Source organism: Scyliorhinus torazame, chromosome 11 (assembly GCF_047496885.1).
Source record: "Scyliorhinus torazame isolate Kashiwa2021f chromosome 11, sScyTor2.1, whole genome shotgun sequence".
Lineage (NCBI taxonomy): Eukaryota > Metazoa > Chordata > Chondrichthyes > Carcharhiniformes > Scyliorhinidae > Scyliorhinus > Scyliorhinus torazame.
The window spans coordinates 71786942-71810922 of record NC_092717.1 but is presented as its reverse complement, the minus strand read 5'-3'; the positions used below and the strand labels follow the sequence as shown (position 1 = coordinate 71810922).

The 23981-nt window shown below is 48.0% G+C and overlaps 1 protein-coding gene across 1 annotated transcript in view; it reads left to right on the top strand.

The window, feature by feature from the left end:
- The window catches only part of LOC140385340 (collectin-10-like), a 99631-nt gene extending 81762 nt beyond the window's left edge, over positions 1–17869 (top strand). Inside the window, exons 5-7 of the mRNA XM_072467403.1 lie at positions 187–240; positions 2150–2245; positions 17200–17869. Coding sequence (XP_072323504.1) covers positions 187–240; positions 2150–2245; positions 17200–17591 — 542 coding nt within the window. The 3' untranslated portion in view covers positions 17592–17869. The remainder of the gene's footprint in view (positions 1–186; positions 241–2149; positions 2246–17199) is intronic.
- Positions 17870–23981: the final 6112 nt, after the last annotated feature.

Sequence of the window (23981 nt, the reverse complement as noted above, 5' to 3'; positions counted from 1 at the left end):
TAATGTATCACTGTGCCGTGTGCAGCGGCATCAACGTGACGAAAAGGATGCATTGGCTGTTCTCCCTCCAAAACCCAAAACAGAGGTCATTTTCTTTTCATCTTTAAATAACATGTTGTGCCACTGGTAATATCTAGTTCTCTAACTATGATATAAGATTCTAACTCATTATGGATTATAATTTAGGTGACAAAGGGAATAAAGGTTATCCAGGAGCTCCCGGATTGAAAGGTGAATCAGGTATTGTTTCCGATTTCTAAAATAAATGGGTAAATTGTCATGATAACTGCTTTTTGCATGACCTTTAAAATCAGATATAAATGCAAATATTAATGCTTTTAATAAGATGGGTCAGGAACATTGCTTCAAACTTAACTGTGAAAGCATAAAAGACGCAGGTTCAAACGAGTGATCGCCACACTACCAGAAGGATGTGGAGGCTTTGGAGAGGGTGCAGAGGAGGTTTTCCAGGATGTTGCCTGTTCTGGAGGGTGTTAGTGATGCGGAGAGGCTGAATAGACTCAGATTGTTTTCATTAGAACAATGAAGGTTGAGACCTGATAGAGGTCTACAAAATTATGAGGGGCATGGATAGAGTGGATGGGCAGGTACTCTTTGCCAGGGTGGAGGGGTCAGTCATCAGGGGGCATAGGTTATGGTCCGTGGGGCAAAGTTCAGAGGAGATCTTTTTACACAGAGGGTGGTGAGTGCCTAGAGCACGTTGCCAGGAAAGGTTGTGGAAGCAAATACATTAACAGCGTTCAAAAGGCATCTCGACAAGTACATGGATAGGATGGGTATAGAGGGATGCGGCACTCGGAAGTACTGAGGGTTTTGGCCAAGGGTGGTATCATGACCAGTACAAGTTTGGCGGGCTGAAGGGTCTGTTCCTGTGCTGTATTGTTCTTTGTTCTTTGTCCTTTGTTCTTGAGTGAAAGGCAAATGTAAAACTGACATCAGGAAGGTCTTCACAAAAAAATTGAGCATTACATAGAATGGAATTCAGGAAGAAGGCAAAATCCAAGAATCATTAAACAAAAGTCAGTAGTTTAAGTTCTTTGTGGGTGAGTCAACTCATAAAGTTCAATTGACCTTCTTCAACTGTGTCCTGCTTATGATTTACTTGACTTTGTAACATGTCAATGCAATTTGTGTAAGAGAGACACTGTGGAGGCTTTGGAGGCCGTTTTGGGAGGGGGGGGGGGGGGGGGGGAATTTGGAACGCAGCTTGTCAGTTTAACTCTTCAACTTCTTCCTGCCTCCAAGCACATTTCCTGGATGTGGGCTCCCAGCAGCATCGGCTACCAGCACAGGTAGCCAATGGAAACACTTGAAAGGGTCATTAAGCCCTATGTTTTGATAGTATTACATTTTTTGGATTGGCCACGTGGCTCCTATTATGTCTGCTCCCTGGCAGGTGAGAAGAGGCTACTTGACGGAAGGAGGACAGGGCCTTATAACTTGTAAGGCTGTTAAAGAACCCATCGGTTGCAATGGGCAGACACACCATTGAGTTCTGAAATAGCAGAGATGGATGTCTCTGATGATTTTTGCATGTAACATCACAGCCACAGAATAGATGCTAATGATGCAGCATTACCTCCTTACCAATCCATCAGTCTGGCCTTCACCGGTCTCACAATGGGGTGGAGTTATTATTATTATTATAGTAAGATATGATTGCCCTTCCACCTCTGGAATCTGTGTGCTTCCCCTAATTGGACACAGAACGCGAAGGTGGCCTATGGCTTGGCCGCTTCCCGTAAGATATATCGGGGGAGGAGCCAGTGTCGAGGTTGCGGACACCTTTGGAAAATTCAACCCAAAGTCTTCACTTTTAATTTTGACCAGTTTTATTTCAAGAATAATTTTGAGGTCCATGTCATGTATCTCAACCAGTAGATTAGTGCCTTGTGGTAACTGGCCATCAACAATATTTCAATTCTTACATGGGTGTTGAAATCGTTCCAACATCTATTTCTAGTAGTCCTGCTAATGTATTAATACAAAATTTCTCTGTGTTAATTTTATTCTGATATTTAGACAGAGAACTCTTTTGAACTTCTGTCCTTAATCGTTATCAAACAAAGATATGCTTATTCTGGATAAGACAACATCACTCCCAATGTGTGTTCTGATCAATTAATAGGCAGCTTCTGTGACTGTGGAAGATACCGGAAAATTGTAGGACAAATGGATATAAACATTGCTCGTTTGAACAACACAATGAGCTTTGTAAAGAATGGTAGGTCATTTTAGTTTTAAGTTGTATTGATACAGTTGCTCACTGAATAGGCATGCTGATATGTGTTTTTGAACATGACTAAGAGAAGCAATTCTCCGACCCCCCACCGGGTCGGAGAATTCTCCGCCACCGGAGATTCGGCGGGGGCTGGAATCGCGCCGCACCGGTCGGCGGGAATCCCCCGGCGATTCTCCAGTCTGCGATGGGCCGGAAGTCCTGCCGCTGTCAACCCACACCAGCCGGCGTGGATTAAACTACTTTTGGGACGGCGGGACACGGCGGCGCGGGTGGGCTCCGGGGTCCTGGGGGGGGGGGGGGCGATCTGGCCCCGGGGGGTGCCCCCACGGTGGCCTGGCCCGCGATCGGGGCCCACCGATCCGCGGGCGGGCCTGTGCCGTGGGGGCACTCTTTTCCTTCCGCCTTCGCCATGGTCTCCACCATGGCGGAGGCGGAAGACACCCCCTCCACTGCGCATGCGCGGGGATGCCGTGAGCGGCCACTGACGCTCCCGTGCAAGCGCCGCCCGGCAAAGTCAGTTTCGTGCCAGCTGGTGCGGAGACTTCCGCACCTTTGGGGCGGCGCGATGCCGGACTGATTAGCGCCGTTTTTGGCGCCGGTCAGCGGACATCGCGCCGATATCGGAGAATCCCGCCCATGATTCTTGTTTTGAGCAAAAGGTATACTTAGTATCAGGTGATACACTAAAGCCTTTCATGTCCAGAAATCTATTGTCCGGAAACACCAGTTATCCAGAATTACTTTCAGTAAACCTAAGCAACTCATCATCTGGTGGTCAGTAAATTTGCTGATGACACCAAGATTGGTGGAGTAGTGGATGAGGTGGAGGGCTGTTGTAGGCTGCAAAGAGACATTGATAGGATGCAGAGCTGGGCCGAAAAATGGCAGATGGAGTTTAACCCTGATAAGTACGAGGTGATTCATTTTGGTAGGAAAAATTTGAATGCGGATTACAGGGTCAACGGCAGGTTTCTGAAGAATGTGGAGGAGCAGAGAGATCTTGGGGTTCATGTCCACAGATCTCTAAAGGTTGCCACTCAAGTGGACAGAGCTGTGAAAAAGGCCTATAGTGTGTTAGCGTTTATTAACAGGGGGCTTGAGTTAAGAGCCGTGGGGTTATGCTGAAACTGTACAGGACCCTGGTGAGACCACATTTGGAGTATTGCGTGCAGTGCTGGTCACCTCACTACAGGAAGGATGTGGAAGCATTGGAAAGGGTGCAAAGGACATTTACCAGGATGCTGCCTGGTTTGGAGGATAGGTCTCATGAGGAAAGGTTGAAGAAGCTAGAGCTCCTTCTTTGGAGCGGAGGAGGATGAGAGGGGACTTAATAAAGGTTTATAAGATGATGAGGGGGATAGATAGAGTGGGCATTCAGAGACTATTTCCTCGGGTGGATGTAGCTGTTACAAGGGGGATAACTATAAGGTCCAGGGTGGGAGATATAGGAGGGATTTCCAAGGTAGGTTCTTTACTCAGAGAGTGGTTAGGGGGTGGAATGGACTGCCTGCTGTGATAGTGGAGTCGGACACTTTAGGAACATTCAAGCGGTTATTGGATAGGCACATAGAGCACACCAGAATGACAGGGAGTGGGATAGCTTGATCTAGGTTTCGGACAAGGCTCGGCACAACATCGATGGCCGAAGGGCCTGTTCTGTGCTGTACTGTTCTATGTTCTATGTTCATCTCAGTAAATTCGCGGATGACACCAAGGTTGGTGGAGTGGCAGATAGTGTTGAGGATTGTCGGAAGATACAGCAGGACAGAGATAGGTTGGAGACTTGGGCAGAGAAATAGCAAATGGAGTTTAGTCCAGACAAATATGAGTTAATGAACTTTGGTTGGCCTAACATGAAGGAGAAATGTACCGTAAATGGCAAAACTCTTCGGAATATGGAAAGTCAGAGCGATCTGGGCTTGCATGTCCACAGATCTTTGAAAGTAGCAACACAAGTGGACAAGGTAGTCAAGAAAGCATACGGAGTGCTTGTCTTCATTGGACGGGGCATCGAGTATAAAAACTAAGAAGTCATGCTGCAGTTGCATAGAAACGTGGTAAGGCTGCACTTGGAATATTGCGCACAATTCTGGTCACCACACTACGGGAAGGGTGTGGAGGCTTTGGAGAGGGTGCAGAGGAGGTTTACCAGGATGTTGCCTGGTCTGGAGGGTGTTAGCTATGCAGAGAGCCTGAATAGACTTGGACTGTTTTCATTAGAACAACAGAGGTTGAGGGGTGCCCTGATAGAGGTCTACAAAATTATGAGGGGCATGGATAAAGTGGATGGGCAGGCACTCTTTGCCTGGGTGGCGGGGTCAGTCACCAGGGGGCATAGGTTTAAGGTCCGTGGGGCAATGTTTAGAGGAGATGTGTGTCGTGGTAAGCATAGTGAGATAACACGGGCTACAACTGGATGCAGCTATAACTGAAATCTACTCCAGGCCTTGAAGTTAGTTCAATTTGATTTATTGAACCTGTCACACAGAACAAAGAAATAAGAACAAAGAAATGTACAGCACAGGAACAGGCCCTTCGGCCCTCCAAGCCCGTGCCGACCATGCTGCCCGACTAAACTACAATCTTCTACACTTCCTGGGTCCGTATCCCTCTATTCCCATCCTAATCATGTATTTGTCAAGATGCCCCTTAAATGTCACTATCGTCCCTGCTTCCACCACCTCCTCCGGTAGCGAGTTCCAGGCACGCACTACCCTCTGCGTAAAAAACTTGCCTCGTACATCTACTCTAAACCTTGCCCCTCTCACCTTAAACCTATGCCCCCTAGTAATTGACCCCTCTACCCTGGGGAAAAGCCTCTGACTATCCACTCTGTCTATGCCCCTCATAATTTTGTAGACCTCTATCAGGTCTCCCCTCAACCTCCTTCGTTCCAGTGAGAACAAACCGAGTTTATTCAACCGCTCCTCATAGCTAATGCCCTCCATACCAGGCAACATTCTGGTAAATCTCTTCTGCACCCTCTCTAAAGCCTCCACATCCTTCTGGTAGTGTGGCGACCAGAATTGAACACTATACTCCAAGTGTGGCCTAACTAAGGTTCTATACAGCTGCAACATGACTTGCCAATTCTTATACTCAATGCCCCGGCCAATGAAGGCAAGCATGCCGTATGCCTTCTTGACTACCTTCTCCACCTGTGTTGCCCCTTTCAATGACCTGTGGACCTGAACTCCTAGATCTCTTTGGCTTTCAATACTCTTGAGGGTTCTACCATTCACTGTATATTCCTTACCTGCATTAGACCTTCCAAAATGCATTACCTCACATTTGTCCGGATTAAACTCCATCTGCCATCTCTCCACCCAAGTCTCCAAACAATCTAAATCCTGCTGTATCCTCCGACAGTCCTCATCGCTATCCGCAATTCCACCAACCTTTGTGTCGTCTGCAAACTTACCAATCAGACCAGTTACATTTTCCTCCAAATCATTTATATATACTACAAAGAGCAAAGGTCCCAGCACTGATCCCTGTGGAACACCACTGGTCACAGCCCTCCAATTAGAAAAGCATCCTTCCATTGCTACTCTCTGCCTTCTATGGCCTAGCCAGTTCTGTATCCACCTTGCCAGCTCACCCCTGATCCCGTGTGACTTCACCTTTTGTACTAGTCTACCATGAGGGACCTTGTCAAAGGCCTTACTGAAGTCCATATAGACAACATCCACTGCCCTACCTGCATCAATCATCTTAGTGACCTCCTCGAAAAACTCTATCAAGTTAGTGAGACACGACCTTCCCTTCACAAAACCGTGCTGCCTCTCACTAATACGTCCATTTGCTTCCAAATGGGAGTAGATCTGTCTCGAAGAATTCTCTCCAGTAATTTCCCTACCACTGAAGTAAGGCTCACCGGCCTGTAGTTCCCGGGATTATCCTTGCTACCCTTCTTAAACAGAGGAACAACATTGGCTATTCTCCAGTCCTCCGGGACATCCCCTGAAGACAGCGAGGATCCAAAGATTTCTGTCAAGGCCTCAGCAATTTCCTCTCCAGCCTCCTTCAGTATTCTGGGGTAGATCCCATCAGGCCCTGGGGACTTATCTACCTAAATATTTTTTAAGACACCCAACACCTCGTCTGTTTGGATCTCAATGTGACCCAGGCTATCTACACACCCTTCTCCAGACTCAACATCTACCAATTTCTTCTCTTTGGTGAATACTGATGCAAAGTATTCATTTAGTACCTCACCCATTTCCTCTGGCTCCACACATAGATTCCCTTGCCTATCCTTCAGTGGGCCAACCCTTTCCCTGGCTACCCTCTTGCTTTTTATGTACGTGTAAAAAGCCTTGGGATTTTCCTTAACCCTATTTGCCAATGACTTTTCGTGACCCCTTCTAGCCCTCCTGACTCCTTGCTTAAGTTCCTTCCTACTTTCCTTATATTCCACGCAGGCTTCATCTGTTCCCAGCCTTTTCGCCCTGACAAATGCCTCCTTTTTCTTTTTGACGAGGCCTACTCTCTCGTCATCCAAAGTTCCCGAAAATTGCTGTATTTATCCTTCTTCCTCACAGGAACATGCCGGTCCTGAATTCCTTTCAACTGCTACTTGAAAGCCTCCCACATGTCAGATGTTGATTTGCCCTCAAACATCCGCCCCCAATCTATGTTCTTCAGTTCCCGCCTAATATTGTTATGATTAGCCTTCCCCCAATTTAGCACATTCATCCGAGGACCACTCTTATCCTTGTCCACCAGTACGTTAAAACTTACTGAATTGTGGTCACTGTTACCGAAATGCTCCCCTACTGAAACATCTACCACCTGGCCGGGCTCATTCCCCAATACCAGGTCCAGTACCGCCCCTTCCCTAGTTGGACTGTCTACATATTGTTTTAAGAAGCCCTCCTGGATGCTCCTTACAAACTCCGCCCCGTCTAAGCTCCTGGCACTAAGTGAGTCCCAGTCAATATTGGGGAAGTTGAAGTCTCCCATCACCACAACCCTGTTGTTTTTACTCTTTTCCAAAATCTAGGTACCTATCTGCTCCTTTATCTCCCGCTGGCTGTTGGGAGGCCTGTAGTAAACCCCCAACATTGTGACTGCACCCTTCTTATTCCTGATCTCTACCCATATAGCCTCACTGCCCTCTGAGGTGTCCTCCCGCAGTACAGCTGTGATATTCTCCCTAACCAGTAGCGCAACTCCGCCTCCCCTTTTACATCCCCCTCTATCCCGCCTGAAACATCTAAATCCTGGAACGTTTAGCTGCCAATCCTGCCCTTCCCTCAACCAGGTCTCTGTAATGGCAACAACATCATAGTTCCAAGTACTAATGCAAGCTCTAAGTTCATCTGCCTTACCCGTAATACTTCTTGCATTAAAACATATGCACGTCAGGCCACCAGACCCGCTGTGTTCAGCAACTTCTCCCTGTCTGCTCTGCCTCAGAGCCACACTGTCCCTATTCCCTAGTTCTCCCTCAATGCTCTCACCTTCTGACCTATTGCTCCCGTGCCCACCCCCCTGCCATACTAGTTTAAACCCTCCCGTGTGACACTAGCAAACTTCGCGGCCAGGATATTTATGCCTCTCCGGTGTAGATGCAACCCGTCCTTCTTATACAGGTCACACCTGCCCCGGAAGAGCTCCCAGTGGTCCAGATAACGGAAACCCTCCCTCCTACACCAGCTGTTTAGCCAGGTGTTTAGCTGCTCTATATTCCTATTTCTAGCCTCACTGGCACGTGGCACAGGGAGTAATCCCGAGATTACAACCCTCGAGGTCCTGTCTTTTAACTTTCTGCCTAGCTCCCTGAACTCCTGCTGCAGGACCTCATGCCCCTTCCCGCCTATGTCGTTAGTACCAATATGTACAATGACCTCTGCCTGTTTGCCCTCCCCCTTCAGGATGCCCTCTACCCGTTCGGAGACATCCTGGACCCTGGCACCAGGGAGGCAACAGGCCATCCTGGAGTCGCTTTCATGTCCACAGAAGCGCCTATCTGTGCCCCTGACTATAGAGTCCCCTATTACTATTACTCTTCTGCGCTTTGACCCTCCCTTCTGAACATCAGAGCCAGCCGTGGTGCCACTGCTCTGGCTGCTGTTTTCCCCTGATAGGCTATCCCCCCCGACAGTATCCAAAGGGGTATACCTGTTCGAGAGGGGGACAACCACAGGTGATTCCTGCACTGACTGCCTGCCCTTTCTGGTGGTCACCCATTTCTCTGCCTGCACCTTGGGTGTGACCACATTTACATAACTGCGATCTATGACGCTTTCCGCCACCTGCATGCTCCTAAGTGCATCCAATTGCTGCTCCAACCGAATCATGCGGTCTGTGAGGAGCTCCAGTTGGGTGCACTTTCTGCAGATGAAGCCATCCGGGACGCTGGAAGCCTCCCGGACCTGCCACATCTCACAGTCAGAGCACTGCACCCCTCTAACTGATATTGCGTCAATTAATTTAAAAAAATTTGTTTTTTAATATTTTTTTTGAATTTCAAAGTTACTGTTAACTATCTGTTTCCTAGCACTAGATTTCTAATAGAAATGCAAAAGCTAAATATAGTACTCTCCGATCTCTGGCTTAGATATCCCTCTAAATTATAATTAAGTAATTATGTTTAATTAGTTGATTAGTAAATTAGTTTAATTAATTGTGGTTTACCAAGGAAGTGGGTGGTTTACCAAGGAAGTGGAATCTCTTGTGAAGAGGAAGAAGGAGGCCTATGTGAAGATGAGGTGTGAAGTTTCAGTTGGGGCGATGGATAGTTACAAGGTAGCGAGGAAGGATCTAAAGAGAGAGCTAAGACGAGCAAGGAGGGGACATGAGAAGTATTTGGCAGGAAGGATCAAGGAAAACCCAAAAGCTTTCTATAGGTATGTCTGGAATAAGCGAATGACTAGGGAAAGAGTAGGACCAGTCAAGGACAGGGATGGGAAATTGTGTGTGGAGTCTGAAGAGATAGGCGAGATACTAAATGAATATTTTTCGTCAGTATTCACTCAGGAAAAAGATAATGTTGTGGAGGAGAATGCTGAGCCCCAGGCTAATAGAATAGATGGCATTGAGGTACGTAGGGAAGAGGTGTTGGCAATTCTGGACAGGCTGAAAATAGATAAGTCCTCCCGGGACCTGATGGGATTTATCCTAGGATTCTCTGGGAGGCCAAGGAAGAGATTGCTGGACCTTTGGCTTTGATTTTTATGTCATCATTGGCTACAGGAATAGTGCCAGAGGACTGGAGGACAGCAAATGTGGTCCCTTTGTTCAAAAAGGGGAGCAGAGACAACCCCGGCAACTATAGACCGGTGAGCCTCACGTCTGTAGTGGGTAAAGTCTTGGAGGGGATTATAAGAGACAAGATTTATAATCATCTAGATAGGAATAATATGATCAGGGATAGTCAGCATGGCTTTGTGAAGGGTAGGTCATGCCTCACAAACCTTATTGAGTTCTTTGAGAAGGTGACTGAACAGGTAGATGAGGGTAGAGCAGTTGATGTGGTGTATATGGATTTCAGCAAAGCGTTTGATAAGGTTCCCCACGGTAGGCTATTGCAGAAAATACGGAGGCTGGGATTGAGGGTGATTTAGAGATGTGGATCAGAAATTGGCTAGCTGAAAGAAGACAGGTGGTTGATGGGAAATGTTCAGAATGGAGTTCAGAATGGAGTACAGTCACAAGTGGAGTACCACAAGGATCTGTTCTGGGGCCGTTGCTGTTTGTCATTTTTATCAATGACCTAGAGGAAGGCGCAGAAGGGTGGGTGAGTAAATTTGCAGACGATACTAAAGTCGGTGGTGTTGTCGATAGTGTGGAAGGATGTAGCAGGTTACAGAGGGATATAGATAAGCTGCAGAGCTGGGCTGAGAGGTGGCAAATGGAGTTTAATGTAGAGAAGTGTGAGGTGATTCACTTTGGAAGGAATAACAGGAATGCGGAATATTTGGCTCATGGTAAAGTTCTTGAAAGTGTGGATGAGCAGAGGGATCTAGGTGTCCATGTACATAGATCCCTGAAAGTTGCCACCCAGGTTGATAGGGTTGTGAAGAAGGCCTGTGGAGTGTTGGCCTTTATTGGTAGAGGGATTGAGTTCCGGAGTCGGGAGGTCATGTTGCAGCTGTACAGAACTCTGGTACGGCCGCATTTGGAGTATTGCGTACAGTTCTGGTCACCGCATTATAGGAAGGACGTGGAGGCTTTGGAGCGGGTGCAGAGGAGATTTACCAGGATGTTGCCTGGTATGGAGGGAAAATCTTATGAGGAAAGGCTGATGGACTTGAGGTTGTTTTCGTTGGAGAGAAGAAGGTTAAGAGGTGACTTAATAGAGGCATACAAAATGATCAGGGGGTTGGATAGGGTGGACAGTGAGAGCCTTCTCCCGCGGATGGAAATGGCTGGCACGAGGGGACATAACTTTAAACTGAGGGGTAATAGATATAGGACAGAGGTCAGAGGTAGGTTCTTTACGCAAAGAGTAGTAAGGCCGTGGAATGCCCTACCTGCTACAGTAGTGAACTCGCCAACATTGAGGGCATTTAAAAGTTTATTGGATAAACATATGGATGATAATGGCATAGTGTAGGTTAGATGGCTTTTGTTTCGGTGCAACATCGTGGGCCGAAGGGTCTGTACTGCGCTGTATTGTTCTATGTTCTATGTTCTATGTTCTAGTTACCAATGCTTAATTTTTTTAATTTAGTGTAGATTCCCAACCAGCCACTCAGGCCACAGGTTTTCTGTGATGTCACTTCAGTTTCCCCCCGACACCCACAATTTGAAAAAGGTATAAAAGTAAAAATGAGTAAAAATCACTTACTTACCTTCTTACCCTCTGAGTGTCTTAGATGTTCTCAGGTTCTCTCCCTGACAGAGACTGCTCCTCCTTCTCCGAACGGCTCCCGAAACTAGGCCGTGATCTTTTAAAATCTCCGCTCCGACTCGCAGCACCCGCGCTTTTTAAATCTCCCGCGCTGTTTTCACTGTCCCGGCTCACTCAGCTCCCGCGCTGTTTTCAAAGTCCCGGCTCCCTCAGCTCCTGCGCTGTTTTCAGAGTTTTCACAGTTAGCTCAGTTCTCTGTGAGTTCGACTCTCTGCTAACCTAAGTGTGATTACTCTGTCTGACTGAACCAGACTAGCTCTTAGCCACGTGCTGTAGATGTTATGTGGTATATACACCTGACTCACTCTGTAGATGACCCCAGTGGAAAGAGGCGGAGTGTGAGTGCCTCGTGCCTTTTTTTGTGGGAAACCACCCCCAAGTGTTCTGCCTGCTGATTGGTTATGTCCTGCTCTCTGTGTTCATTAGCTGCCTGTCTGTATCTCATTATGTGCACGTCTGCATATCATGACATCTCCCCTTTTGAAATGTTTTTCTGTAGCATATGTGAAAGTATTTATATGTGTAGGCCGAAAAACTAACTTATTTACATACAATGGCAGACGGGAACAGATGTACATGTGAAAACAGCTGTCTAATGTGCGAAAACAGAACATAGCAAACAAAACAAATGTTCATAAGTCCCGTCTCTGGGGCTTGCGTCTGATCCTGGTCGACCGCCGGAGAGGTGATGGTGGGGACGACGGCGCCTTGATAGGCAGGATTGCAGCCAGACTGGTGGCCTCGTGGTTCGAGGTATCAGGAGGTGGCACAATAACAGATGGAAACAACGAAGAAAGTGGTTGCGGGCGGGCAACTGTGCGAAGTGCCCGTCTGTTTCGTCGCACAACAGAGCCATCAGCCATACGACAACATACGATCGAGGAGCAGCCTGTTGAACCACAACAGCTGGAGCTGACCAGCCGCCATCACGTAACTTGATCCGAACAGCATCCGCCGGGGATAGCAAAGGCAAATCGGTGGCATGAGCGTCATAGCCCTGCTTTTGCCGGTCCCTGAGTTTCTGCACCTTCTGCAGCACCGGGAGGTGATCCAGATCGCACAAGTGTATGGCTGGAAGAGTCGTCCGCAGGTCCCTGTTCATCAGGAGTTGAGCCGGTGACATGAGGGGTTGCCCTGTATGCAAGCAGCGCAGGGTTGACGTCAGAAGCAGAATCTGTGGCCTTGCAGATGAGCTGCTTCACTATGTGCACCCCTTTCGCAACCTTCCCGTTGGACTGCGAGTAATGTGGGCTGGAAATGACGTGATGAAACTGATACATCTGGGCAAATCCTGACCACTCTTGGCTGCTGAAGCATGGACCGTTGTCACTCATGACAGTGAGTGGGATACCATGCTGGGAGAACGTCTCCTTACAGGCCTTGATGACGGTCTTGGATGTGAGGTGCGATAGCTTCACGACTTCTGGGTAGTTGGAAAAATAATCAATGATTAACCCATAATCACGACCATTGGCGGAAAGAGGTCGATGCCCACCTTGGACCACGGGGAGGTCACGATTTTGTGCTGCTGAAGCGTCTCCTTACTCTGTGCTGGCTGGAAGCGCTGACAGGTCAGACAGTTGAGGACCATATTTGAGATGTCCTGACTAATCCCAGGCCAGTAGACAGCTTGCCTGGCTCTGCGCCTGCACTTCTTGACACCCAGACGTCCCTCGTGGATTTGCCAGAGCACCAAGCTCTGTAGACTGAGGCAAGGCTTCCGCAATAATGAGCTCCTTGCCAGGCGTGTACACGAGTTCAAAGTCGTACCTTCTGAGTTTGAGGAGGATGCGCTGCAGCCGGGGCGTCATGTTGTTCAGGTCCTTGTGGATAATGTGGACCAGAGGCCTGTGGTCCGTCTCGACAGTGAACGTCGGCAGGCCGTAGACATAATCGTGGAACTTGAGAATTCCAGTGAGAAGGCCCAGGCATTCCTTTTCAATTTGGGCGTACCGTTGCTCGGTGGGTGTCATCGCCTGTGATGCGTAGACAACCGGTGCCCAGGATGAAGTGTCATCGCGCTGGAGCAACACCGCGCCAATGCCGACCTGGCTGGCATCTGTCGAGATTTTTGTTTCCCTGTCAGGGTCAAAAAATGCCAATACAGGTGCAGTGGTGAGCTTGGCTTTCAGCTCCAACCACTCTGCTTGATGAGCTGTCTGCCACTCAAAGGCAGTAGACTTTTTCACCAGGTGTCTGAGGGCCGTGGTGTGCGAGGCAAGGTTTGGGATAAACTTGCCCAAAAAGATTACCCTGCCTAGGAAGCGCAGCACCGCCTTCTTGTCTTCAGGAATCTTCATGGCTTCGATGGCCTTAACCTTGTCTGTCTCCGGGTGCACACCCTGCTGAGATATCTGGTCACCTAAGAACTTAAGTGTCGACATGCCAAAGCAACACTTGGCCCTGTTCAGCGTGAGGCCATTGGCATTGACACGGCGGAATACCTACTGGAGATGAGAGATGTGCTCCTCAGGGGTTGTGGACCATATGATAATGTCGTCCACATTCACACGAACCCCGTCAATGCCCTCCATCATCTGCTCCATGATTCTGTGGAAGATCTCCGAGGCCGGGACAATGCCGAACGGCATACGATTATAGCAGTACCTGTCAAACGGTGTGTTGAAGGTGCAGAGCCTTCTGCTGGACTCATCCAGCTGGATTTGCCAGAATCCATGTGATGCATCTAACTTTGTGAAAAACCGGGCATGTGCCATCTCACTTGAGAGTTCCTCCCGCTTTGGGATGGGATAGTGTTCTCGCATTATATTCTGGTTGAGATCCTTGGGATCAATGCAGATGCGCAGCTCCTCCGAAGGCTTTTTTACACATACCATTGAGCTGACCCAGTCAATCGGTTCTGTAACTTTGGAGATGATGCCCTGGTCCTGAAGCTCCTTTAGCTGCGCCTTCAGGCGCTCCTTCAGTGGAGCTGGGACCCGGCGTGGTGCGTAGACCACAGGCGTGGCATCAGGCCATAGCAGGATCTTGTACCGATATGGCAAAGTGCCCATGCTTGAAAATGTTTTAGCACTGATTTATGTTTCAGGCGAATAGATATATTTAGGCAAGGATTTTCCGAGCCCGTGCCGGTTCGGAGAATCGTCGGGCTTCCACGGTGGCCAGTCCCGCGATCGTGGGCAACCGATCGGCGGGCGCGTTAACTCTGGGGGGGGGGCCTATGTTCCTCCGCGCCAGGCCCCTGTAGGGCACCGCCATGTTGCCCGTGGGCCGGCGCGGTGATGGGTGTGGCACGCATGCATGGACCCGTGCTGGCCGTGGCAGGCCAGCTTTCGGTGCCGGAGCAGCGCACAGCACTCCGGCGCCGTTCCAGCCCCCGAGGATGGGGAGAATAACCGGGCCTGGTGGCCAGTTTTGACGCCGACGTCAACACTTGGCCGGGATTTCGGAGAATCCCGGCCATACTGTTTTCCAGTTCTTGCACTTGTGGGTAGGCATTCTAACATCGTTCTATAATCCAGAAAATTCCTTCTTCAAAAATGACTTGGCCCCACGTATTCCAGACAAGAGAGGTTATGCTGTACTTGCCAATGTTTTCTAGTCTATGTTTGTAATCTAGCTCATTTGGCTGAACAGCTGGTTTGTGATGCAGAACAAAACCAGCAATGGGGGTTCAATTCCTGCGCCGGCTGAGGTTGTTCATGAAGGCTGTGCCTTCTCAACCCTTCCCCCCAGCCTAGGTGTGCTGATCCTCTGGTTAAATCACCACCAGTCAGCTCTCCCCCTCAAAGGGGAAAGCAGCCTGTGGTCATCTGGAGCTATGGCAACTTTACTTGCTTCATAGACCGTAGAATTCCCAATGAATTTCTCTATAAATCACACAGATTTATATATTAGAATTAATCTTGATTGTGCATCTGAAAATGTGACGGAAACAACCGCAATAGTAACTTTCAAAACAGGAATTTGATCGGGCGGCACGGTGGCGCAAGTGTCAGCACTGCTGCCGAGGACCCGGGTTCGATCCAGGCCCTGGGTCACTGTGCGTGTGGAGTTTGCACATTCTCCCAGTGTCTGCATGGGTCTCACCCCCACAACCCCTAGACGTGCAGGGTAGGTGAATTGACCACGCAAAATGCTCCTTTATATAGAAAAAAAGGAATTTGATGGAAACCTGAAAAGGAAAACAAATTTTGGGGCTATGGTGAAAGAACAGGTAGTGGGAAGAATCCAATAAGTCTTTCAAAGAGGTATTGTCAGACACATCTTGCCAATATTGCCACTTTCTATGCAGTACAATACTTTTGACCTCAATCGTTTAAGGTGTCAGTTTGATCATCAGTTCTGGCAATCGCGTACAGACAAGTTAAACATGGAGATACAAAGCTGCCATCTAAAGTACTCTGGAAACATTTGGAAAATGCGGCATACTTACCACCCCATGAAAATTGCCTTTGAAATATCTGGAAGAGGATGAAGATGTAGTACCAATATGATGGATATTGGGCGGCACGGTAGCACTGTTGCATCACGGCTCCAGGCTCTCAGGTTCGATTCTGGCTTGGGTCACTGTCAGTGCGGAGTCTGCACTTGAGTGCTTGGGTTATGAACCAGGGTCATTAACCACGTCATTGGTTGGTTGTAGTGATCCAAATGCACATGGCATAGTGGACTGCTGCAGAGTGATGGGATTATGACTGCTGCCACTGCTGCAAAATACATGAACCGGGCATTGACCAGTTGACCAGCATGGCATTGTGCGTATCGGCGGGCACCAGCTGCATGTTGAAGGAATGGAATCTTTTTGGCTGCGGTACATTTCAGAGTTGACATGCACTACCCATAATGTCAATAGCATCATGGGAAGCCTGCAATCTGAGGAAACAGTGTGCTCACTCCATCTGCTTTTCTAATGCCATGAGAGAATGATATGTATTTATAGGAATGGATCTCCTTAATGCAAAGTTTATGACAAACTGGGAGATGTTGCAAACATCACCTGCACCAGCCTGGAGGGAGCACAGTGTATAGAGGTTCATGGGTATAATTACCTTCACAGCTCCTGGCAATGCTGTGCTTGCCCTGCTTTGAGGGCTCGGACTTTTAATTACCCAGGGGCTGGAACATTGAAATTAAAGCGTGTGGATGGCACGCCAGTGTCCCGGTTCATGGCTTGCTAAGCTTCTTGAGAAATTTAATAACAAGTCGGGGAGGACCAGAAGGCAATTTTCAATTTGACATCACCAAGCTCAAACATTCTGCTGCATGTTTGTTCAATGCAGGCAGAAATTAAGGTTTTCTTTTCATGGGAGAAAAATTTTGGGAAATAGCGAATCTCGTTTCGAATTGGGTGCAGTACTTATTGATTGGCCATATCATTACCTTTTTTGCACAGTGAGGCTGCTGGCTCTCTGAGCTCTTGGCTCTTCTCTTATTCAAGGCCTCCTTATCCCAGCAGCTTGTGCTGCTCTGTGTCTCCTTTGCTCATGCTAACTGCATTCTGTAGTTGAAGCGTGATGCATGCTACTGCACCTATGTCTGACACCAAGTGGTTTCTGCACAATGATTAAAGTCAGCACCAGTCCTTTGGTATATGCCACACCATTTCTTGTTTACTTCTAGAACAGTCAAACGTAACAAGCACTGCAACAATTGCAGTAACAGCCCATATAAATCAATCAGCAACTGTCCTTAATGCAGTTTATGATCCCTTTAAATAGCAATGAAGGGGCGGATAGGGGGAGGCAGGTGCACAGTTGTCCTCCTTGCTGATAAATGCGTGTTCAGTTGTGCATTGTTAAGAGAAGGGATTAGCGATGTTCAACAAGTTGCTGCATAAAATCATTTATCCTCATCTTCCCTCTAGTTCATCTGCAAATTTGGCAATGTGCAGAATGTGGCAACCAAGCTGTCTTAAATAAAAATTAAAGTCGCCATAGTCCCAGACGCCCATAGGCGTCTTTGAGGAGGAAAGCTGACTGGTGGTGATTTAACCTGAGGGTCACCACATCTCAGGCGAGGGGTAAGGTTGATAAGGCAGGGCCTTCATGAATAACCTCATAAGTACCAGTCATTGGTTGGCAAACAAAATAAATTCTCTGCTTTACCTTCACAGTTATAGCAGGTATCAAAGAGACCGCAGAGAAATTCTACCTGATTGTGAAAGAAGGGAAGAACTACAATGCTGCTCTTGTGCACTGCAAAGATAGAGGAGGATCACTGGCAATGCCGAAGGATGAAGAAACAAACACACTGATTGCGGCCTATGTGAACAAGACTGGTTTGTCTCGAGTGTTCATCGGGGTGAATGACTTAGAAAAAGAAAGACAGTTCACGTACACTGACTCCACCCCTCTGCAGAATTACAGTCATTGGAGACCAGGAGAACCCAACAATGCATTTGGTGGTGAGGACTGTGTAGAAATGGTAAGTGACGGAGGTTGGAATGATGTGGAATGCCACCTCACCATGTACTTTGTCTGTGAATTTTTAAAAAAACTTTCATGATCTGAAACAAATCTCGTGTTTTACCAAAGATAACACTCACTTGTAGCTTATAATTTTTTAAAAAACTACTGTTTATAACTTTGTTTTTAACATACACTTAATTAGACCAACAAATTATATATGAACACATCAAACTATATACCAAGATATTCAATTTAAAAGGAGGATGTTGGGGCAAAACATCGATCAAGGATTTACATTTGCAATTTGGAATTTAGCTGTATTGAACAATAATTCTTATTTATTTTTGGTATGTTCTGCATTTTAATAAAGGATAATCCGAATATTTCTTCTGTGGTGATCCATGTGATTTTATCTTGTACATTATTTCTCAGAATAGCTCCAGGGCTTTTGGCACTACTGTCTCTTTTGTGATCTAACAGCAGATCCCCTAATGAAACTGGGTCCCTTACAGTCCATAGCTTCCTTATCCTCTGTTTTCACAAAGGTTATGTGTGCAAGGGGCTAAGAATTTCTCCATTCCTTACAGTCCTTAACGTAGACATCACAACACTACCAAATTCTCACCAGCATGACAGATATTATCACACATCTAGGACTTTACAGACTACTCTCTCTCTCTCTGGCATTAATTTTCAACTCCACTCTACCAGGTGGGAAAGGTGGGTGGAAGGGCTTAAAATTGGGCAAGTTGACTGCCTGGCTTAGCACAGTGGTTTAGCACAGTGGGCTAAACAGCTGTCTTGAAATGCAAGTCAAGGCCAGCAGCGCAGGTTCAATTCCCGTACCGGCCTCCCCGAACAGGCGCCGGAATGTGGCGACAAGGGGCTTTTCACGTAACTTCACTGAAGCCTACTTGTGACAATAAGTGATTATTATTATTACTTTTATTATCGGCCAACGGTTGCTCCGGCAGCATTTTCTCTTTGGTGACTTCCAAATCCTCGTCAGCCACCAAAATCTCCACGGAAACATCATAGGAAAGTTCACTGGTCAACTGGGCAGGCAGAAGCCCCAACCATTGGCTAACCTGATAATGTGAGGAGAATCCATCCTGGAATATTGGGGGAAACAAATTTGTCTTCAACTTGAGAATCAATCTCAAAGGATAGCAGAGCTGTCCTTATATGGTCAGCCGGGTTGATTTTAACTCAGCCCGCTGGTGGCTTTTTTCACTGTTTGGCAGAATTCTGACTTTTGAATCACAAAATTTTGCCTTTTTAATTTTTCTTCCAATGTAGCCAAACTTGCGAGGAGAGTTTCAGAAAGTCCAGAAAATATCCACCATTAACAATAACCCACCACGAGGGGAGCAGCTGCACAAGCTGATTATGGGGACTTTAGAAGGTGGGATGTGCTCCCATTGTCGCTGGCGGGAGGTTGCAGATGGTGAAGATGTCGGTTCTCCCGAGGTTTCGGTTCATTTTTCAGAGCCTTCCTATTTTTATCCCCAGGCTTTCCTGAAGAGGGTGAATGCGGTGATTTCTGGGTTTGTGTGGGCAGGTAAACCTCACGGGTGAAGAAGGTGCTGCTGGAGCAGGTCGAGAGGTGAGGATGGCCCTACCGAACTTTATAAATTATTATTGGGTGGCGAACATGGCAATGGTCAGGAAGTGGGTAGTGGGGAAAGGATCGGTGTGGGAGCAGATGGAGGCGGCCTCATGTAGGGGCACGAGATTAGGGGCATGGTTAACGGCCCCTCTGCCATTCTCACCAGCTCGGTACTCCACTAGCCCAGTAGTAGTGACTGCCCTGAGGTGTGGGAACAGTGGCGGAAGCATATGGGGGTGGAGGGAGCGCCAGTGTGGGCACCAATTTGTGGCAACCACCGGTTTGCACCAGGGGGGCTAGATTGGGGATTCCGGGGTGGCAGCAGGCTGGGATCAAACAGTTCGGGGATTTGTTTATAGCTGGGGGCTTTCCGTGTTTGGAGGAATTGGAGGAGTTCGAGCTACCTGATGGGAATCGGTTCTGCTACCTACAGGTGAGGGACTTTTGCAGAGGCAGGTTTTTAACCTTTCCGCACCTGCTGCCCCATGGGGTACAGGACAAGATAGTGTCAAAAACGGGAGTGGGGAGGGGAAGGTATCGGAAATTTATAAAGAGTTCATGGATTGGGACGGAGCCCCGAAAGGGGAAGTGAAGCCAAGTGAAGTAGGAGGAAGAACTGGGCAGGGAGTTGGAGGGCGGGTTATGGGAGGATGCCCTGAGGTGACTCAACGCGTCCTCGTCATGTGCCAGGCTTAGTCTGATACAACTTAAGGTGGTCCACAGGGCACATATGACTGTAGCCCAGATGAGCAGGTTCTTTGAAGGGGTGGAAGATAGGTGTGGGCGGTGTGCGGGTGGGCCCGCAACCCATGTCCACATGTTTTGGGCTTGTCCGAGGCTTAGGGGATTTTGGCAAGGATTTGCCAATGTCATGTCAAAGGTATTGAAGGTAAGGATGGTTCCCAGTCCAGAGGTAGCGGTTTTGGTGTGTCGGAAGACCCGAGAGTCCAGGAGGCGGGAGAGGCCAATGTTGTGGCCTTTGCCTCCCTGGTAACCGGGAGATGGATCTTGTTGATATGGAGGGACTCGGATCCCCCGAAATCGGAGGTATGGGTTAGTGACATGGCCGGGTTTCTCTGGCTCGAGAAGATCAGGTATGCCCTGAAAGGATCGATGCTAGGATTTGCCCGGAGGTGGCAGCCGTTTATCGACTTCTTTGGGAACAATTCCCAGACCTGCCCACTCCACTCAGCCCAGACCTGCCCACTGCCACTCAGCCCAGACCTGCTCACTGCCACTCAGCCCAGACCTGCCCACTGCCACTCAGCCCAGACCTGCCCACTGCCACTCAGCCCAGACCTCCCCACTGCCACTCAGCCCAGACCTCCCCAATGCCACTCAGCCCAGACCTCCCCAATGCCACTTAGCTCAGACCTGCCCACTGCCACTCAGCCCAGACCTGCCCACTGCCACTCAGCCCAGACCTCCCCACTGCCACTCAGCCCAGACCTCCCCAATGCCACTCAGCTCAGGCCTGCCCACTGCCACTCAGCCCAGACGTCCCCAATGCCACTCAGCTCAGACCTGCCCACTGCCACTCAGCCCAGACCTCCCCAATGCCACTCAGCACTGACCTGCCCACTGCCACTCAGCCCAGACCTGCCTGCTGCCACTCAGCCCCACACCCGGACCTGCCTGCTCACCGTGTTTGCAGCTTGAACTGCTTCACTGCTATGGTGATGGTTACAGGCTGTTGGATCCTCATACGGCAGCTCCAGGCTATCAGAGGGGCTGGCATGACTGTCAAGTTGCCCACCTGCTGCTTCAAGTGCAAACACAGCTGTATGGGCTGCACCTAGTTCCTGGCGATAGCAACAGCTGCTTCAGGATACACATGGGTAAGTAAGATTAAATACTAACAGCAGGCTTCAGGGTGAAGGTTTTTCCCTCAGGGTGCATCATGAGATGGGAAGACAAGCGACTGCTTGCTGCAGATCATCAATGTCCCTTTTCCCTTACAGCTAGCTGGCGATGAGAGTGGAGGTCAGAGATGTAATGTTCTTGTCGGATGGGCTGATTTATATTACAAGAACACTTGTAGCTAAAGCTATGAACTATTTATTAACATTAACTGTGGGTCAACTACATACAAAACAACAGATGAATAACAGTATGAACATGCACAAGCAACCTCTCTCCCAGCTCCCTGGTCAGTCTGAGGTTACCCGACTCTAACATTCACTTATATACTAATGGAACTCCTATTGGTCAGTCAGTGAATTACAATACAACCATGATATCGCGACAAAAGAGAGTGAGGGAGACACCCAGACTGAATCTGTTGAATCTTTTCTTCTTTTATATAAGATCCTTTGCCAATCAATCTTTTTAGAAAAATCAAAAGTGTAAGCCACTGTCAAATCAAAGAGCCCTGGTGAATTTTATTTCAGCTTATTTTTCCCTTATCACTGAAACACTCTTTTCATTCCTGTCAAATGTAAATTATTATTTTATTCCCCTGTGTTTTGTACAATCAAACTGCAGTTTTGTGTGCACATATATAATAAAGTGCGTGCATATGTATCTCTCTAGGGTTGTAATCTCGGGATTACTCCTTGTGCCACGTGCCAGTGAGGCTAGAAACAGGAAGATAGAGCAGCTAAACACGTGGCTAAACAGCTGGTGTAGGAGGGAGGGTTTCTGTTATCTGGACCACTGGGAGCTCTTCCGGGGCAGGTGTGGCCTGTATATGAAGGACGGGTTGCATCTAAACTGGAGAGGCATAAATATCCTGGCCGCGAGGTTTGCTAGTGTCACACGGGAGGGTTTAAACTAGTATGGCAGGGGGGTGGGGCACGGGAGCAATAGGTCAGAAGGTGAGAGCATTGAGGGAGAACTAGAGAATAGGGACAGTATGGCTCTGAGGTAGAGCAGACAGGGTGAAGTTGCTGAACACAGCGGGTCTGGTGGCCTGAAGTGCATATGTTTTAATGCAAGAAGTATTACGGGTAAGGCAGATGAACTTAGAGCTTGGATTAGTACTTGGAACGATGATGTTGTTGCCATTACAGAGACCTGGTTGAGGGAAGGGCAGGATTGGCAGCTAAACGTTCCAGGATTTAGATGTTTCAGGCGGGATAGAGGGGGATGTAAAAGGGGTGGCGGAGTTGCGCTACTGGTTAGGGAGGATATCACAGCTGTACTACGGGAGGACACCTCAGAGGGCAGTGAGGCTATATGGGTAGAGATCAGGAATAAGAAGGGTGCAGTCACAATGTTGGGGGTTTACTACAGGCCTCCCAACAGCCAGTGGGAGATAGAGGAGCAGATAGGTAGACAGATTTTGGAAAAGAGTAAAAACAACAGGGTTGTGGTGATGGGAGACTTCAACTTCCCCAATATTGACTGGGACTCACTTAGTGCCAGGGGCTTAGACAGGGCAGAGTTTGTAAGGAGCATCCTTACTTATTCTTAAAACAATATGTAGACAGTCCAACTAGGGAAGGGGTGGTACTGGACCTGGTATTGGGGAATGAGCCCGGCCAGGTGGTAGAGGTTTCTGTAGGGGAGCATTTCGGGAACAGTGACCACAATTCAGTAAGTTTTAAAGTGCTGGTGGACAAGGATAAGAATGGTCCTAGGATGAATGTGCTAAATTGGGGGAAGGTTAATTATAACAATATTAGGCGGGAACTGAAGAACCTAGATTGGGGGCGGATGTTTGAGGGTAAATCAACATCTGACATGTGGGAGGCTTTCAAGTGTCAGTTGAAAGGAATTCAGGACCGGCATGTTCCTGTGAGGAAGAAGGATAAATACAGCAATTTTCGGGAACCGTGGATAACGAGAGATATTGTAGGCCTCGTCAAAAAGAAAAAGGAGGCATTTGTCAGGGCGAAAAGGCTGGGAACAGACGAAGCTTATGTGGAATATAAGGAAAGTAGGAAGGAACTTAAGCAAGGAGTCAGGAGGGCTAGAAGGGGTCACGTAAAGTTATTGGCAAATAGAGTTAAGGAAAATCCCAAGGCTTTTTACACGTACATAAAAAGCAAGAGGGTAGCCAGGGAAAGGGTTGGCCCACTGAAGGATAGGCAAGGGAATCTATGTGTGGAGCCAGAGGAAATGGGCGAGGTACTAAATGAATACTTTGCATCAGTATTCACCAAAGAGAAGGAATTGGTAGATGTTGAGTCTGGAGAAGGGTGTGTAGATAGCCTGGGTCACATTGAGATCCAAAAAGACGAGGTGTTGGGCGCCTTGAAAAATATTAAGGTAGATAAGTCCCCAGGGCCTGATGGGATCTACCGCAGAATACTGAAGGAGGCTAGAGAGGAAATTGCTGAGGCCTTGACAGATTCTTTGGATCCTCACTGTCTTCAGGTGATGTCCCAGAGGACTGCAGAATAGCCAATGTTGTTCCTCTGTTTAAGAAGGGTAGCAAGGATAATCCCGGGAACTACAGGCCGGTGAGCCTGACTTCAGTGGTAGGGAAATTACTGGAGAGAATTCTTCGAGACAGGATCTACTCCCATTTGGAAGTAAATGGACGTATTAGTGAGAGGCAGCATGGTTTTGTGAAGGGAAGGTCGTGTCTCACTAACTTGATAGAGTTTTTCGAGGAGGTCACTAAGATGATTGATGCAGATAGGGCAGTGGATGTTGTCTATATGGACTTCAGTAAGGCCTTTGACAAGGTCCCTCATGGTAGACTAGTACAAAAGGTGAAGTCACACGGGATCAGGGGTGAGCTGGCAAGGTGGATACAGAACTGGCTAGGTCATAGAAGGCAGAGAGTAGCAATGGAAGGATGCTTTTCTAACTGGAGGGCTGGGACCAGTGGTGTTCCGCTGGGATCAGTGCTGGGACCTTTGCTGTTTGTAGTAAATATAAGTGATTTGGAGGAAAATGTAACTGGTCTGATTAGTAAGTTTGCAGATG